The sequence below is a fragment of the Anastrepha ludens genome, chromosome 2 (assembly GCF_028408465.1).
Source record: "Anastrepha ludens isolate Willacy chromosome 2, idAnaLude1.1, whole genome shotgun sequence".
NCBI lineage: Eukaryota > Metazoa > Arthropoda > Insecta > Diptera > Tephritidae > Anastrepha > Anastrepha ludens.
This window is the reverse complement of record NC_071498.1, coordinates 38800207-38818157: the sequence shown is the minus strand read 5'-3', so window position 1 is coordinate 38818157 and position 17951 is coordinate 38800207. Positions and strand designations below refer to the sequence as shown.

Sequence of the window (17951 nt, the reverse complement as noted above, 5' to 3'; positions counted from 1 at the left end):
CTTGGCTATTATGCCACCGAAGGGAAACTTTTTGCTGAACGCTGCCTATGAAATCTGAACTGTATGAATGCAGTTTAATTGAGTTAGTTTCGTGTTTTATGGGACAGTTTTATTTAAAATACTTTTGTTTATTTTGAAAAGAGTCACTCAGTTGTACATATATTTGAATTTAACCATTTATAACCGTCACTCGCATGCGTAGCAATCGATTTGAAGACTGGTATATTACATGAATGGCTTCTTTATCCTGTTTTGCTAATTTATTTCGACGAGCCAGCCAAAAGAGCTATTCATTTTATCTAAAACTGCAGCCGGGTTTAGATACATACATATGTAGACTGGGTTACGTGATTCCGTTTGGAATTAGTCTTTCGGACTTTGGGAAGAATTGACTGTGAGAATTTTAAACTACTTGACTTGTTTTTGGTTTGACTTTCAGAATTTTAAACCATACGATTCAAATTTGTATTATGCCCTCTTTTAAATTGTCCGCCAAGGTGGTAAGATATTGCATATTGCCTATTTGTGGTTTGAGGAAAACTTCTGCTGCTCGAAATTGCTCGTAGCTACTCACCATTATCTCCGATAGATATCAATAAAATTGAACTTTCCGAACTAAGGAGTTTACTTACACAATATTATGCATCACGGGTGCCATGAGTACAACCTCTGGTGATGCCCTAAATGCTATGCTTGATTTGCTCCCCCTGTATATTAAGATACAACAGGAAGCAATGAAAGCAATGTGTCGACTCCATAAATATGGTTTCTGGTACAAAGGCGGAACTTCGGGATACAGAGAAATCTTTAAGTTGCTATCTGAGCAGTATCCACCGTTTTTGGCACCTAAAGACGACCTGATACCCACTGTTGCATTTGGAAGGAAATTTCATGTCAGATCCATGCGTGAGCAATGGAGAAATCCAGAATGCATGCAGGGAGGTTCGACTGATATTTTCTTTACCTGATGGGTCTAAGAATGAAATAGGCTCTGGAGCCGGATGGAACATAAGTATCACTATGCTATGGGGGAAATTGCAACTGTTTTCCAAACAGAAGTTTTTACCATCCTGAAAGTAACCGAAAGGATAATCGAGAGGAGATGGAGCGGGAAACAGATTGGAGTTTTCAGTGACAGTCAGGCTGCATTGAAGGCCCTGAAGAACGCGAAGCAAAACTCAAAAATTGTTCAAGAATGTAAGAAAAAGCTTAATTCTGTCGCAAGATAAAACAGACTTGTACTTATATGGGTTCTGGGACACTCCGGTGTTCAAGGGAACGAAATTGCCGATGAATTGGCCAACCGTGGATCAGCGGTATCCCCACAGGGGCCAGAGCCAATAATCGGAATAAGTTCCGCAGGAATCATGAATTGGATTAGCGATTATGTAGGCAATCTACATAAAGAGCGGTGGCCCGGTCTAGAACGCTGCAGAACTGCAAAGTGTTTTGTGACAAGTCCGAACAGAAAACTGTCAAACTTTCTGCTAAAACTTAATATAGAAGGAAAGACGTTCGGTTTATGGTCGGTATCATTACAGGACACAACTCATGGGGTCAGCATATGACCACCATTGGAATCGTTGATGACTCAATGTGCCTGTCATGCTTGGAGGAGGCGGATAGCACTGAGCACTTTCTCTGTGAGTGTCCTGCCTTTGCTAGAGCACGGCTATGAGTTTTGGGTTCCGATGTCATGAGAATGAGTAATATTTGATCTCTAAAACTAGAGGATATTTACAGATTTGCCAAAGAATCTGAAAAATTCCCACAGGACTAACTATTTCTATCTCTGTCTCTACTCTTTCCTGTATCTTTCTCTGATACTTTTCTCCTTCCCTCCTTGACTATCTACCCCCTTTCCAGAGCTTCAATTACAATGGGCTTTTTAGCCTGAGTGTTTTAGGAGCCACCAAATCTCCTGGTGCTCCTTGGCTCGACCTTTTCAAATTTTAATTTCAATTTACACAATATTAAAAAGTAGTCTACCATGCAAATCCCCCTCAACCACCAACAATATTTGATGCAGTTTTTAAGAGATTTGCAATGCGACTCTCTATATAATCATTCCCCATTCGGCCAGTCGTTTAGAGCTCATCAATCTTGCCACTCTTGCACGTCGCAGAAAAATGTGGAGAATAATATTTATGACTAAACTGCTCAAGGGTTCAATTTCTTCCCCATTTCTAGTGTCGAAGTTAAGGTGTATATTTGCTCTGGAGTACCAAGGCATTCTAGGCCCGTTTTGTTTTTAACGAAAAAAAAAAAATTTCAAACGTAACAAACCATTTCGATCCTTATAACACAATTTTGAACACTATTTTCTCTCACTAAATGTGTGATGATGATACACCTCATCATATCCTGATTTTTTTCTATAGCTGAACATCTATAACTCTTGATTTTTAACAAACTCCTGCCTTTCGTGGCCCAACGGCAAAACAAAAGTGATTCATACGCCATACGAACCTCGTCCTTCGTGTCGGTTAAGCGGGAAGGGAGTAACCATTGGATTTCATAATTAAAAATAGATGCCACAATTATCAGTCCATTGAAGCATTATTAGCAATTTATGAGACAGTCAATAGATTAGACGACCTAGTGCGAAAATCTAAAAAACGCATATGGAGCAAAAATGGCACTAAATTCTATTAAGCCCTACAACAAAGTGAAGTTCTGATCTCTCTTCAAAAATAATTCATACAGAGATATCCCTCCTACTTGCAAATATGGCTTGCTGCAAAGGCGTTAAATGAAAGTCATATGCATTAGCAGCAATCAAAATGGGCATAGGGCTGAACTGCTAATTTAATAAAAAAAAGAACACATTAGTATTCTTGAGAAAGTTCAATGCAGGCTTAATTAATTTTGCAACTTTTCGTAAAGATAACTTTCTGGTGGATTCTCCTACTTTGTGTGCGTGACTTTGGTATCAGAATTTCTTCTTTTTTCTTGTTTGGCGTTTTCTTTTACACAAACTACTAATTCAACTCTTTTTTCATGGATATATTTACGTGCGTATGTGGAAATGTTGCGTTTCCCGAACTAGCTACTCAATATAATGGCAATGAGCCATTGAATCACTGCTAATGCTAGATTAGTACAAATTAAATTACTCTAATCTCTTTATACACTTACTCTTATGCGAACAGTAACAGCGAGAGTGGACGCTACTGCAAACGAGTAAATTGAAAAAAGAAAGAAAAAACACGACAGCTACAATAGTTCTGTATGTTTTTTTGTTTCTTTTTGTTTTTTTGTTGCAGCAGCTAAAGTCTACTTAAAAGGATTAAAGTACTTACAAAAAGATTACAACCAACTTTCCAACGCCAAGTGGACAAAGGCCGCAGTCATACACAGACACAAAGCTGCAATCACATTAACTCACGTACCTACACATACATAGTAAATACAAGTCCATAGTATGCACAAACATACTACTACAGCCAAAGTCAATGGCGCTTTGTGATTTGCAAAACTTTTTCATTTTGCCGACGCCATTAAAAGAATAAATATAATGTAAAAAGTTAAGAAAAAGTAATCGAATCAGAACTGCCGGCAGTGCCACTGCCACGATATATCGTACGATTCACGAGGGGCATATCAAAAGCTTGCTTAGTTTACCACACTAAATAAATAATTGACAAATCGAAAAATTTCAAATGATTTTGCACAATTTTGGAATATTTCACTTCAATGTTTCACTCCACGTAGTCAATATGGAGGTAGAAAAAGAGTTTGTAGGCTTTTCTCGACCACAACAGAGCAATAACTATAGTATCCCCGAGCACGGCGGTCTTTTTGGATTTCGGTGTAACCTCAAAGCAGTGGCTAAAAAACTTAGGTTCATAGGCGCAGAAGATTGGAAGATTGGCCGTCTGGAAGTACAGATCTGAATCCATTGGACTGCAGTTGTCATTGGAGAACATGGGTTTTCGGAGACCTCACAGTAATTTGAAGAGTCTCAAATAATCTTTGACTCGAGTAGCGACGACAATATCCATGGAAACTGTGCATGCTGCAATAGCTGAATGGTCTAATCGTTTGAAGATTTGTGTAAAAGCAAATGGTGACCATTACGAATGAAAATTAATTTTGTTTAATATAACTAACTTCATTAAAGAAAGTATTATAATTTCATATCTATATCGGACTTAACTTGTAACAGAACTTATGGCAGAACTAATTACAGTATTGCCGAACAGGGCAGTTTTTTGATTTCGGTTTCACCTCAAGCCTGTGAAAATATTTTTCAGTGCAAAATGGCATACGAGTACAAATAATGCAACATCATTTGTGACCAAATCGAAAGCGTTTCCCACATTTCAGACCCGAATGTTAAGGTCCAAAATCGTTGATAATACACGATGAACTAGCTTTGTATGCTGGTTGTATAGAATCGACTTCATATCAAGAGATCCAAGAATTTTAGACTTGTAGTCACTCACGTCTTCTTAAAATTGGTTTATTTGTGGACTGGACTATAATAAGAAGTAAACTTAAAAAAAATTAAACAAAAAACTTTATAATTTCGAGATTCATTCATTGTAGAGAATTATTTTCAGCGTTTTTAAAGTGGAATACCCTCGGTTCTTGTTAACATTTGTATAAACTTTTTCTGCCTTAAAACTGTAGGTCCCTCATTTATGGAAAAATATTAAGACGCACACCATAAATAGACGAGCTTGACAAAATATCCAATAAAAAAAAATACCCAATTTTTTTAGATAAAATATACTTTTAAAAAAATTAAACACAAACTATACTTTTTTAGGGAAAAATACATTTTTAAATTTATTCATTACATTTATTTGTTATATTTTTATTACATTTATTTATAATTTTAAAAATATTTTTTGATCAGGTTATTCGTGACAACGTATTTGAAGATAATTTGACTATAACTCGAAAAGTTATGAGTAGCTGGGTGGTGTTTTTCAGAACTGCAAAAAAAAAAAATGTTTACCAAAAATCTTTAACAAAAAAATTAAATTTTTAAGCACATTTTATTCTAAAACGAATATATTAAAATGTAAAAAAGGCCGAAAACAGTTTGGTAGGCAAATATGTCAACATTGAATAAACCTCATATTATGAAAATTGTTTTGAAATTATTTCAGTTTACTTTTTATTATACTTAACCTACAAATAAACCAGTTTTTAGAAAAATGTACGCTACTGCCTAAAGAGAATATTTTGGTATTATTTGGCATTCGCGAATTTCAACTGATAAAATCTATAAGGCGTGAGTGTGCTTTTTGCATAACAGAAAATTTTCTTACAATATTTATAATAAAAAAAGGAGTCCAGGACATTCAAATATGATGAAATGATCAAATATTACGTATTTTAGAAATCAGGCAAGAGATAAATGACATGGAGCACAGAAGGTACTAATCCACCCACTAGCACTAAGCAGGAAAAGCCAGCAGCAAAGATATTGATGTCCTTACCTTTTATCGGAGAATAAAACTGAACTGTTATTATTGAAAACTCGGTAGATAGTAACTACAAGGTGGCACAAAATTACTCACCCTATCGGAAGATTTATAATTTTTGCAAATCGCGTCCTACATAAATCATAATTGACACTTGTGAACTAAACAACTGCAATATACAAACTGACAAGTAATGGAGCGAGTATAGGTAAAAATAAAGATTTCCATCATACAAAATAATTTTTTTATATAGTAAAAAAGTTACTCAAAAACAGAATTGGATGATTAATTTTGCGCCATCCTTTATTAAGATTCACTTTCTCAAAATCTGATTATACTGTCTTTAACCGTTGGTAACTTAACCGAGTGATGGTTTGAAATAAAAATTGAATTTTCATCAAGGTCTAGTTAGCAGACATCAGATTAATTAGATCACTCTGACAATTTTAGGAAATAATTCGTTATGAATACACGAAAACTAAACTATTTAAAAATTAAATTTTAAAGTTTAAATAAAAATGAAAATTCAAATTTAAGCTTTAATTATTATTTTTAGAAGTTAAATATTAGATAGATGCTCGCAAACTAGGCATTAACTTTTCCGCCATCTAACAATTATAATCTGAAATGGAAAAGTTGACCCAAATTTACCCGATTTCTAAAGTTTTTTAAAAAATGAAAAAAATGGAGGAAATATCTTCGGCGTTGATCTGTGGGAAAGAAATTGTCTTAGATGATATACATACACAAAAACTAAGTCACCGAATCGCTGACTATGTTAATTCTGCTCTAAAATATGCTTTTCCTCAATCGCTTTTTAAACGACGACCAAATATGAGCGGAGTCGAACCAGCAGTGTTTTTAAGCAAAACTACAAAGTGTGTTCCAAAGTAAACAAAACTTTGAAACAATAGTTTTTTACCTTAGATGACTTCTTTTGTTCACAATAATTAACTAACTTAACACTAGACACTGGTTTTAACGGCCTGCCTGGTAAAAAATTCCCAAACCGAGGATTTTGGGGCATAAACAGCATTGCAAATATTGTAAAAAATGTGTCTATGTCAAAACTTTTTTTGCTCACTTTTTCACAATTTACCCATCTGACTTCTATCACTTCTTAAATATTACTCTACAGCGCTCAACTCTCAACAATTCTCATAGCAGGATCAGCGACTGGTAAACATTTACTCAATTTGTGTCTGAAAAATTTCGTGAGACTGTGCGCCAAGTGATATTGGCTTAAAACTAGTTCAAAAAAATGCAAACTTATTTTTTCAATCTCTGCCACTTACATACTTGATTTACCGTGGAGTAAAAGCACAAATATATACGCGCATGTACCTCAAACTAACAGTCTGCGAAGACCAAAGTTCAACGGCGCATGAGAAAGTTTAAGCAATTCGGTTGAGTCAACAAAACATTGATGGCACATAAAGTATTTAATAAGCAGACAGAGCTTCGCTCAAACCCTGCAGAGAAATCGACTAGTACCAAACTGCCTCGCTTTGTGTTAACTCAACATCAAGACTCGTCCTTCTAGTTTCTTCTACTTTCCATCTAAGCAAATTGTGAACTTCACGGCGCGTTGTCCTAGTAATAAATTCGACCGATGCAATCTACATATGCATTCCTTTTTCAATAGTTCCAAAGTAGAGTAGAACTTAACAAATTGGAAGTATATCCATGAGTAATAAAACTGAGTTGGCGTCGGTAGGGCGGAAGATTGGCGTACCATTTAGATAGTTCTATGTACAATACTTTTTTTTTATTTACTTTTTTTTATTATTTTACTATAAACTGCACAATAACTCATTCCCTCTATACTTTTAAACACCACATCATCATCTAGTCTTCGGGCTTCGAACCAACAACTTACTGGTTCAGAAAGCAAAGCCGATTATACCACACCTGAGTAGTCTTGTGTGAGAAGGGCGGTTTCTTACGTAACTGCTTTGATGCTGTTAAACTCTGAGAATGGGTGTAGCTAATTCACATTTCTCGTTTGTTCACGTTTTTCCTACAGGGAAATATCCAGTTTAGCTAAAGACGTACCAATCTTTCGCCCAACTTATTTGGCAAGCCAATCAGGACAATCACTCGTTCAACACATGCACATACACACAAAAATAAACATATGTAGACAAACAAACAGTTACACCAATAAGCAATAAAAAATCAGCAGAAATTCTTATTCTACCGAGTGTTGGCAAAAAAAAAAAAAAAAAAATATTACCAAGGCAGGAAATTTACCAAAGAGTGTAAAAAAGAAAAAGTCAGAGGCCAACTTGGGTGCAGTGACTGTGTTTAATTTGCGGCCTTACTAATGTGATTGACTCTGCGTTCAAGCAGAAATGCCAGCCACACAAATGCAGAGCTCTTAAGCACTCTTGACCACAAACTTATAGGAGGAAAAAAATAAAATAAATGGGAACGGAATATTAAACGCATGAATTGAATTCGATCGAATTAAGATGAGCTTTGGGTCATCATACCCTTATATTCGCACATGTACTTATATGTGGGCACCTACGTGCTTGTTTAAGTAGTCGTACATATAATATTTCTATTAATGCTATTATCCTATCAGTTTCTGAGTAGGTAAAATGGAATACCTTGAAGAACTTCAGAGTAAGATTGCTTTTATTGCTTTTTTTATTGCTTTGCTTTGAATTTTAGGTTCTATGTAGTAGTAATATGTATTTATTTTTCTGAAATTAAATAAACATTTTTATAATTATTTTTGCTTATAATATAAATATATATAAATATGTGTTCATAAGACATGACAATTTGTCGACTGTCATTTTCCTTATATAAATATAAGCAGAGTAATCATGTGCCTGCCTTTCTTGGAGGAATAGAAAAGCACTGAGCACCTTGCCTGTGAGTGTCCTGCCTATGCTAGAGCAAGGCTACGGATTTTGGGTTCCGATGTCGTGAGAATGAGCAATATTCGTTCTCTTAAACTGGAGGATATTTGCAGATCTGCCAAAGGATCTGGAAAACTCTCACAGGACTAACTATCTCTATCTCTGTCTCTATTCTTTCCTATCTCTTACTCTGATACTTTTCTTCTTTCCACGTTGGTAATTTACCCTCTTTCCAGAGCTCTAAATACAATGGGCTTTTTAGACTGAGTGTATTAGGAGCCACCAAATCTCTTTGTACTCCTTGGCTTGACCTATTCAAATTTGAATTTCAAATCAAATTAGTCAAATTCCGCTATAAAATAATTTATATTGCATAAAGCCGAATACAACAAAACCAGGACATCTCCAATAAAATGCTTCACATTTTCTCCTTCGTTCAGATTGCAGGCGCAGCAAATTTTTGACACACTTCCGAATTTATTGGCATTTAACATAAGCAGACGTTTCAGGCATGAAAGACTTTTGGAGATCACACAGGGGACAGAAGACAGCCGCTCCCACTCCTTCCGTCATTTTGGATTAATCGTAAAGAAATTGTATGCGTGGTGATCGGATTCTAAGCCCTTCTGCCAGTCGTTCCGTTCTATTACAAAATCAGGCCGATTGCCAAAGTTTGCTTGTGGTTTAACGCAGTCTGACCTTCTGTTTATGTTCTACATGTTACTGTGACCAAAACACCTTTGTGAAAATTGTCCAGTTATCCTCAGTCTTAGTGCAAAGCCTTTGTCTGAGTTTTTTACTACTAGTTTGTTTTGATTTGATTTGATTTGACTTAATATTATATATTAATAAGTATACTTTGTTATTACTGCTAAGAACCAAGTTGGCCAATACTTGCAGAAGATTTCTACATATAAATACTTCCCGGCAGCGCCACCTAGCGAATGCAAGCAAATCCTCAGACTTGCTCCTAAAAATTCATCAAAATTTCCATCAAATCGTATTAATAGCTCCTTAACTATAAAATATAAACTACAAAAAAATTAGCAAACTTTCAGATTTCTGTATATGAAAAGATAGTCTCCATTTCCTGTTTTGTTTACATAATTTAACTCTCTTATCATTTTATTTCATTGCAGCAACCCGATTTGGGAATCATTTAAGTAACAAACGACCGTCCTCATTGCATGCAACCACAGCTAATGCCGGCAAATTGATACCGACAATTGTGACGTCACAAAAAAAACCACAACACCACCAACAAAAACAGAAAAATCAACACAAACAAATGACAGCGAAACGTAAAAATTCAAATTCTAATGAGATCAACAACACCAGCAGCGCGAACACTGCAGCGACAGAAGCGCCACCTGCCAACACGAGGACGACAACAACAACAGCGCCAGCAACGGCTGTCGGCACCGTGACGTCAGCAAACAGCGGCACGATCGCTGCCAATAATGGACCCTCACCGCCGGCAATAGCGCCAACGAGGCGAGAACCAAACATCAGCACCAGCAGCAGCAAAGATGATAATGAGACTGATGTGATCGGCGAGCTAGTGGGACATTTCGGCAAGTGGCAATGCCTGATGACAATGTTATTGTCATTATTTCAAGTGCCCAACACATTTCACATATCGTCGCCAGTGTATCAGGTGAGTCACGGCGCGTAACCAAATTTTTTTGTTACTCATACGCTGAGGGAAGCGAAATTTATATTAAAGTCGCTTGGGTCGCCTGTTTGGGGAAATTGAAATTAAATTCAAATTACATTATGCTTTTCTGCAAAAACGAAAAATACAACACGTCATTGCTCACTCTCTTGCTTCGCTTCAGGCGATCAACAAAAATTTCTGGTGCAGTCGACCGCCACATTTGCAGAATTTGTCGGTGGATGTGTGGCGCAATCTGAGTGATTCACAGGACAATTGCTTTCAGGCGAACATCGACTGGAGTCACGTGCGAAACGATAGCATAGAGATGCAGGTAAATCTACAAGCAGCCAGCGCCATATTGTTGGAACAAAAACAAACACACACCTTCAACATGCGCTGAGCATCTGCAGCAAATTGCCGCAATTACTGCTGCTACTCTTTGTCCATGTCTAGGTGTATGTGTGTTTACGTTGCATTCTAGCTTATGTGCACTCGAATGTGAAATTCTTGCTAATTCGCAATTCCATGTCTGTTCTTGCTTTATCTTCCTTCCGCTTGCCCTCTTCGCTGCTTCACTCCTAACTGTGTGACGGTGTGTGGGTGTATCACCTCTACTCTCACACATACACCAGCCAGCGTTGCAACAACTTAGCCGGCAGCAACAGCAACAGCAGTCACATGGCAGTTTGCCACATCAGCCCTCAGCGGTGTCTGCATTTCAACACTATCTTATCTCACCGCTGGCCGTCGTCCAAAATGCCACACGCATCCCCTGCTCGGCTTGGGAATATGACAACGATGACAATTTGGGCAACACATGGACTTCACAGTGGGATTTGGTGTGCGACAAGGAGTACTTTAAGAATGTGGCAGAAATGTTCTTTCTATTGGGTGTGGCAACAGGTGGCATTTTATCGGGCTATTTGTCGGACAAATTTGGCCGCAAAAAGATGCTCTTCATATCTGCTGTCCTACAAACGATTTTTGGTAAGTTAAGTGTAAAAGAAAATTAAAAATTTAAACTATGATTTCTTGAGTTCAATATCTAGGTAACTAATTTTTTTTAAATACTTTACTTTGTAACGCATTAATTAAGCGTGTTATTATATTTATTAGAGTAATCCACACACATAACTACAGGGTTACCAAAAAGTGGTTGTAAATTATTAAGGATATTTTTATTTAGGTAATTTTTGGTTAATTTAGCTATATGACAAGATGTCCAATACTTAACTCTCGAGATATTCGACTTTTGGGAACATCGTTTTTTTTTTTTTTTGCTGGTACATCCGCTTTTTTAAAATGTTAGTGAAAGGGTCCAATTTGTTTCTGTTGTAATTTGTTTTGCAGTTGAAAATCAGTAATAAAATTTTAACCAAGCACTAAGTATTTCCTATTTCACAACATGACCAATAAATTTTTTTAGTGAAAACTAATCTGCAAATTATCTTTGAAACAGTTGTGTCCCTTTAGCTATCTCTTGAGCCGCTTTTGGAAATATGCCACCGCTTTTTATACGCTTCACCATAACTGAGCACTACCGCTCTTCGCTCTACCTATACTTCCCATCGTTCTATCTATATTCCCTTTCGCTGTCAAAACTGTTACGCTCTCACCCAATTCATTTGAGAAACTGTTCAGCTCATTCAATTGTTAATTATGAGCAAATGGAAGCAAAGTTCCGCGGACATTTTTAACTTTTCCTTAAAACAGTAAGTTACTGCATATTTATATTTTGACTAGTGATCGAGTGTTAAGTTAAGCACAAGTGCAAGACTTAAATTGTTAACCTTTTAATTATAAAGAATTTGTAACCAAAAGTTTAATAAATTTACAAATTTTGGGAATTTCTTACAGTACTTAAAGTACGAGTTTTCACTTCACACCCGACTTCACACTATTCAAAAAGGTATGCTAAGAATAATTCAATTGCATCGACTCAGCGAGTTGTCCAACATAACGAGACATCGTTTCCAAACACTATCTGTTCAATCACCAGAATCGCCATTGTTTGGTCCTCGTTGACAACGTTAGGTCTCTTCCTTTCGGTGCTTGCTCTGGGGTTGCGCAAGGTATGATAGTATTCTGGGCCCGCTTCTTTTTGTTCTGGTTATCAACGATATTTACACTTGCTTTTCACCAGCAAGATTCCTGTTTTATGCAGACGACGTTAAGATTTATTCGACGATTACTAGCTCCTTCCACTCTGAATTGATGCCAATTGATTTAGATAATGTACTAATAGTCGTCTTTGGCTCAACATAAATAAGTGCTTCTAAATTACCCTTGCCAAGCGCGCCACTCTTATTGACTCCTCTTATCACATTTCGAGAACACCCTGCCACGTGTAAGTGAAATTAAAGACTTGGGTGTAAAATTTGATTCGAAGTTTACTTTTACTAGTCATATAAATGTATGCCCAAATCTTACGCCATGCTTGCTTTTGTTAGGCGTCATATCTACGATTTCTCCGACCCTCATATGCTGAAGCTTTGTATGCGGCGTTTGCCCGTTCCAAACTGAAGTATGCATCTTTAATTTGGTCTCCGTATTATTCGTGCTGCTAGAATTCAACGAATCTAGAAAGTATTCTTAAATTTCGCGTTGCGTAATTTACGGTTTTCGGATCCTATCCCTACACATGAAGCGCGATGCTTATTGATCAACTTAAAATCATTGCAAAGCAGGAGAATAATCCTATCTTTATCTTTCATTTTCGACTTCATCCTTTTGACTGTCCGATGCTTCTTGAGAAGATTTTCATTAATATTCCGGCCAGATCTCTGCGTAGTTCGGAGTTCTTCTATGTTGGTCTTTTAAAATCCCTTTATGCTCAGAATGCTTCTATTCCTAGAACCTTAATTGAGTTTAATCAAATCTCTAAATTTGTTGAGATAGATTTTACATTTTTTTTTTTTTTTCAATTTTACTTCCTTTTTTTATTGTCTATTAGCCTTAAAATATGTCCACTTAGCCTATAAGAATCTATTATATTCATTGGATTTTTAAATAAGTAAATAAATAAATATCTAGGATGACTGTTCAGGCTGGGCCATTTCCTGTTCTTTTTTTAATTACATGCTATTTGAGCACTGAGCACGATTTTCGACACAAAAAGTGACAAAAACCTCGTTTCATTTTGTTCGTTCAAATATCTCGATATGTCACCCAACCTATTTAGGAACGAAGTTTATTTATTTGCTTGAATCTACACAGAGATGTCTTGCATCTTGAAATTGGTTAAATTTTACAAAAAGATTAAATGGACTCCATGTCCAATGTCTGAGGAATTTGGACTCCATGTGTGGACTCCATGTTCAATGTCTGAGGAATTTTGAAGTTACTAGTACTTTGGAGAAAATGGAATCAATATGATTGGAGAATGATAGCTTAACGTCAAAAATTACACCTAGATCTTTAATTTCGTAACGGCAATTTAGTACGCAGTAATTTAGTTTGTATTTAAATAAACAAACGTTTGACTTCCAGGGAAATGTTCCACAATAAATTTCTTTTTATTGAGATCTAAATGATTGTTCATTGTGCACCATTGGTTTTGCAGTCAGATGGTTTGCATACCTCAAGGAGGAGTTTTACATCATCTGCAAGCATTAAGCAGTTGACAAACTTAAAGATGCAGTAAGCCATTTATAAAAATAATGAATAACAATGGACCACTGTGAGTTCCTCGCGGAGGACTTGAATAAGCCTTCACTTAAGTTTCACAGACAATAGAACCGATTTTCACATAAAATTTCCTACTGATTTGAAGGCTGAGGAAGAATTCTAAGAGTTTTTTTCCAGGATATTATTAACTATATACCTTGGCGATGCCAATCGCTACTGTATTTTTTTTTTTTTTTGAGGCTAAAAATTAATACTATGCGAATAGCTCCAAAGTAATATATATGTATGTACCTGTAAGATGAAATGTAAAATTTGCGATATTGAGCCAGAAATATTCAATATCCTTTTTTTCTTTGGGGCCACGTGAAAGAGAAGGTCTACGCCAACAGCCCAGGGTCAATTCAAGACCTCAAAGGTGGAATTCGTGAGGCTATCGAGGGCATAGGGCAGCCACTTTGCAATTCGGTTATGGAAAATTTCATGAAAATGATGGTTCATAAGACTTCGGCTGCAATAAATATAATTTTCCTCCTACAGTTGAGAGCACGAAATTTTTCTGCGAAGAACATATCATATCTATCTATTTCGTAAAAAGTTTGTTATACTACATATACATATTTATACATAGAGGCACGATGGTCAATGGTGGCTGGTCAGTGATAATAACAACATAGCCAGTATCAGCTAGGCCAAGTCAAAATCAAGGTAACTGGCCACCATTCATCACTATTCATTTCGTATTTTTGTTGAAAATTATAGCATATAGCAAGTTGCAATTGGCTTAAAAATATTGTTCATCTTTGGCCGTGTTTTTTTTTTTTGTTTTTTTTTGGCGGTACTAGACTTTTTAGAAGAAAAGGGGTGGCACCTCAGCAAAAAACAATGCTGAAATATCAGCTGTATTTTAAAGTTACTAGTAACTTCTACTAGAATTCAATGGCCTACAAAACTGCATACCCAGACAATATTTTATATTTTTATAAATAAAATAGTGAAGTTGAAGATTTTTCAATGGGGTTTATATAAAAAAAAGCGATACGCATTAATGGTGTTTAGGGCAAGTCAAGCGTAGCTAGGTGAATCAAATAATAATTTTAAATTTGTTTAATCGAATTTTATTCTAAAAAATTAAATTTTTGTTTTTAAATACTAAAAGCAATCGACTAATGTTACTTGCAAACCTCTAATTTGCAACATTTAATAAATTTCAAAAGATTCGGTTGACTCTGTCCCTGAGTTATGTTCACACGGAGGGCGGCTGTCGATTGCGGCTTATTGACATAGATCTGAGACAAGAAAAAGTCTAGCAGTTACCTCTGCGAGAGATAATCGTACCCACAAATCATTCATAATATAGTTGCATAATTTATACGAACTGATTAATCATGTAAGTTGAGTTAGCATCAGTGACTGATTTAACAGACGTCATAGATTATCAACAGTGATCCGACTCAATCAGAAAACCCTCTACATAAACACATATTTATTCACTTCTGAGACTTGCAGGGGGAAATATTTACCATAGAAGGACCTACCTTAATGGACATCTGTGTATGAAGGCATGCAACTAAGATTTAAGGTCAATCTTTTCATGTATAGCACCTGTGTACATTTATACACACACAGAGGCACTTGAAGTCATTTGGACGATAATTACGAATGTCCCTTGTGAGTAGTGTCTGAGCACCGGCAGCAATGTTGCCAATTCAATCAACACAATCATGGATGAATGCGGCATTTAGAGTGCATGTCTGTAAGCTCCATACGTACATATCTACCTACATACCTGGTTGCATGAGTAAATTGTTTCTTTGCTTGACATCCTAGCTGGATGGCATTGTAGCCGCTTTTGATTGTCAAGTTCATAGTCGTTGCCCATCAAAGGTAGCTACACTCAACAAGCGTCATTGAAGGGCTTGCATAGTTGTTGCTGCACATTTGTTCAATTGTCGTTTTGTTTTTCAATTGTTATTTTAACATTGCTGACTTTGATTGGTGGTAAATGTCAAAGCCAACTTTAAGTGCAAAATGTTGGAAATTTAATTGTATGCGCAGTACCAAAAAACCACAAAAATGCAAGGATATTCAGAATGAATTTGTATTGTTGTATGGCACCGGAGAAGGACAAATAGTTGTTAATTAAAGTAAATAGGAATTTTCAAAGTTGTTTTAATGGATTTTTCTGCAGAATTATAAACAACATTTTACACTTTGTATGAAACCTCTACAGGATCTGTTTAACTTGTAACACAAACCAATCAAGTGGCCCGAAAGAAATGAAGAGGACTTTTTACCGTAAATGATGTTCTCATAGATATGCCTAAAACTCTTCCAAATATAGGCTTGTCAACTTGTAAAACTTGTACGTATGTATCACAATATAAATATGAGTATTACGGAGAGATGTTTTTGGTTGTATAATCCGTGAAATACTTTCTCGTACTATTCAGGTACTTACTACAAGTTGAGTGGCCTCCTAGGGCCATCAAAACACACCCATTTAAAGACGGATTATTAACAGACAAATGTAAGCAGGCATCGAGAAACAATTAGCTCTTTAAAAAAATATCTCTCTATTTATGTCGTAATCAGAAGCCAAGCAAGAAGCGCGGCTTATCTCAGATCAAACCCACTAATTCAGAATAAATCTTGACATAAGAAACATGTACTATATGTGTCATATCTTCGCATGCCTACTCTATCCAACTGTTCTAGCACGTCTCCTTCTCGAGCCCGATTTTTTCGATCCAGTACGAGATGATTCCAATAACAACATTTAGTGGAGCAAAGCTCTATGCAAGGATTGGGAAGGCTCATATAACAACAACAACAACCGATATAGTTTGACGAAAGCTCGTCATGATAAGATAATCAACATGATACTCGAAAGAAAATAAACAGAGAACTCAGTTTCCTTTGTCCCTGTCGCCTATATCAAGCAGTATCGAATCAACACTGAAGAAGCTTAACTTTCTTCTAGACTTTTTTGGTAGTAGACCAAATGGTTTCTCTGTGATTTCTTAGAAACTAATTAACCGAAAATCTCTCAAAAATTTCAGTAACTCCTCTGTGGCATTTCTTCCTCTATTGCCAAAACTCAGTATCCATCAAGATATAACATTATTAAAGCGTAACTCACAACACCGCTGGAGAATGTTCATGTAAAATACTTTACCTTTAGAGCTCGGAGAGACTTAAGTTTTAAGAGAAATATTTTTAGAGTCAACATTCAAGTTTTAGCGGTGAGTGAAATCCATCAAAATGCTACTCTAGCAACCAACCTTCTACCAGTCCAACCATTAGCGAAACCAGAGCTCCTGCATCTTATACCAAAAGAGCTTTCTGTCGATGTAACCGGAACGCCAGATTTCGGTTAGTAAAAAATTGCAAGGCTTGAAGGTTTTATGCTGGGCAGAGAAATGCTCCGTCGATCAATTACTTCCCTTTGTCCTGTACTAGAAGCATTAAACTATCCTTCTCAACTGAGATGGTGTGCTTAAAAAAAAATAAAGATTTTGGAAAGTTTGCTATCAAGCTTGTTTGTCACTTTTACAAACAAATATCTACACAAACCTGAAAAACTCAAAATTTTTTTACGACACGAAGAAATTATTGTAAGCCGAATTCGGTGGTAAAAATATTGGCCTTCATATCACATTTTTTCAATGAAAGCAATAAAAAGCACCCCTTGCTACTTTTGAAAAATTCTACAACCCAAGTCTTGTTAAAATCACTTCTGAAATAAATCAAAGTTTCGGCCTGTTTTCGTGTTTGTAATCAAACGCTACAGCATTTAGCAAGTAGACTATTTTTTGCGGTTTCATTCCCATTTATTTCAGAAACTCAAAACGACTTAAGACTTTATTCATGAAACTTAAGCATCGAAAAATTGATACCTTTTATTTGCATATGGAGGTCTTCAAAAATTTGAAAATTATTCAATTTCCTAACTTCTTAGGCATTTTCTCCATACAAAAACTTCTTAAATTTTTTATTATATGAAAAAAAAGCGACAGGTAAAAAAACTATCAAAAATCAACGCAAATTTAGAGCCTCTTCACACTTTATTATATTAAATTAGAATGGTCTATAAGACTACGTACATAATTTCCTTTTCTAATTCGGTTAAAGAAATTTGACATTTCTATGAAAATTTGTCGAGTTTTTATAAATCTTGTATGAAGAAGTTTGAAACTTTTATTTATTATTGAATAAAATATATTTTTATAAAAAATAAATTTAAATCAAAAAGTTAAATGAGAAGTATGCAAAACTGGTCAAAAAATTACGTTATAAATTAGGTACACGAAACTGTGTGCACATAACTCGTACGAGTATATGAAGCTTGTATATTTT

The 17951-nt window shown here is 35.8% G+C and overlaps 1 protein-coding gene across 1 annotated transcript in view; it reads left to right on the top strand.

Annotated features, from left to right (window-relative positions):
• Positions 1 to 17951, top strand: part of LOC128869066 (organic cation transporter protein) — a 131073-nt gene that overhangs the window by 76266 nt on the left and 36856 nt on the right. Inside the window, exons 2-4 of the mRNA XM_054111617.1 lie at positions 9451 to 9968; positions 10150 to 10299; positions 10601 to 10955. Of these exons, the coding sequence (XP_053967592.1) occupies positions 9600 to 9968; positions 10150 to 10299; positions 10601 to 10955 (874 nt within the window). The 5' untranslated portion in view covers positions 9451 to 9599. The remainder of the gene's footprint in view (positions 1 to 9450; positions 9969 to 10149; positions 10300 to 10600; positions 10956 to 17951) is intronic.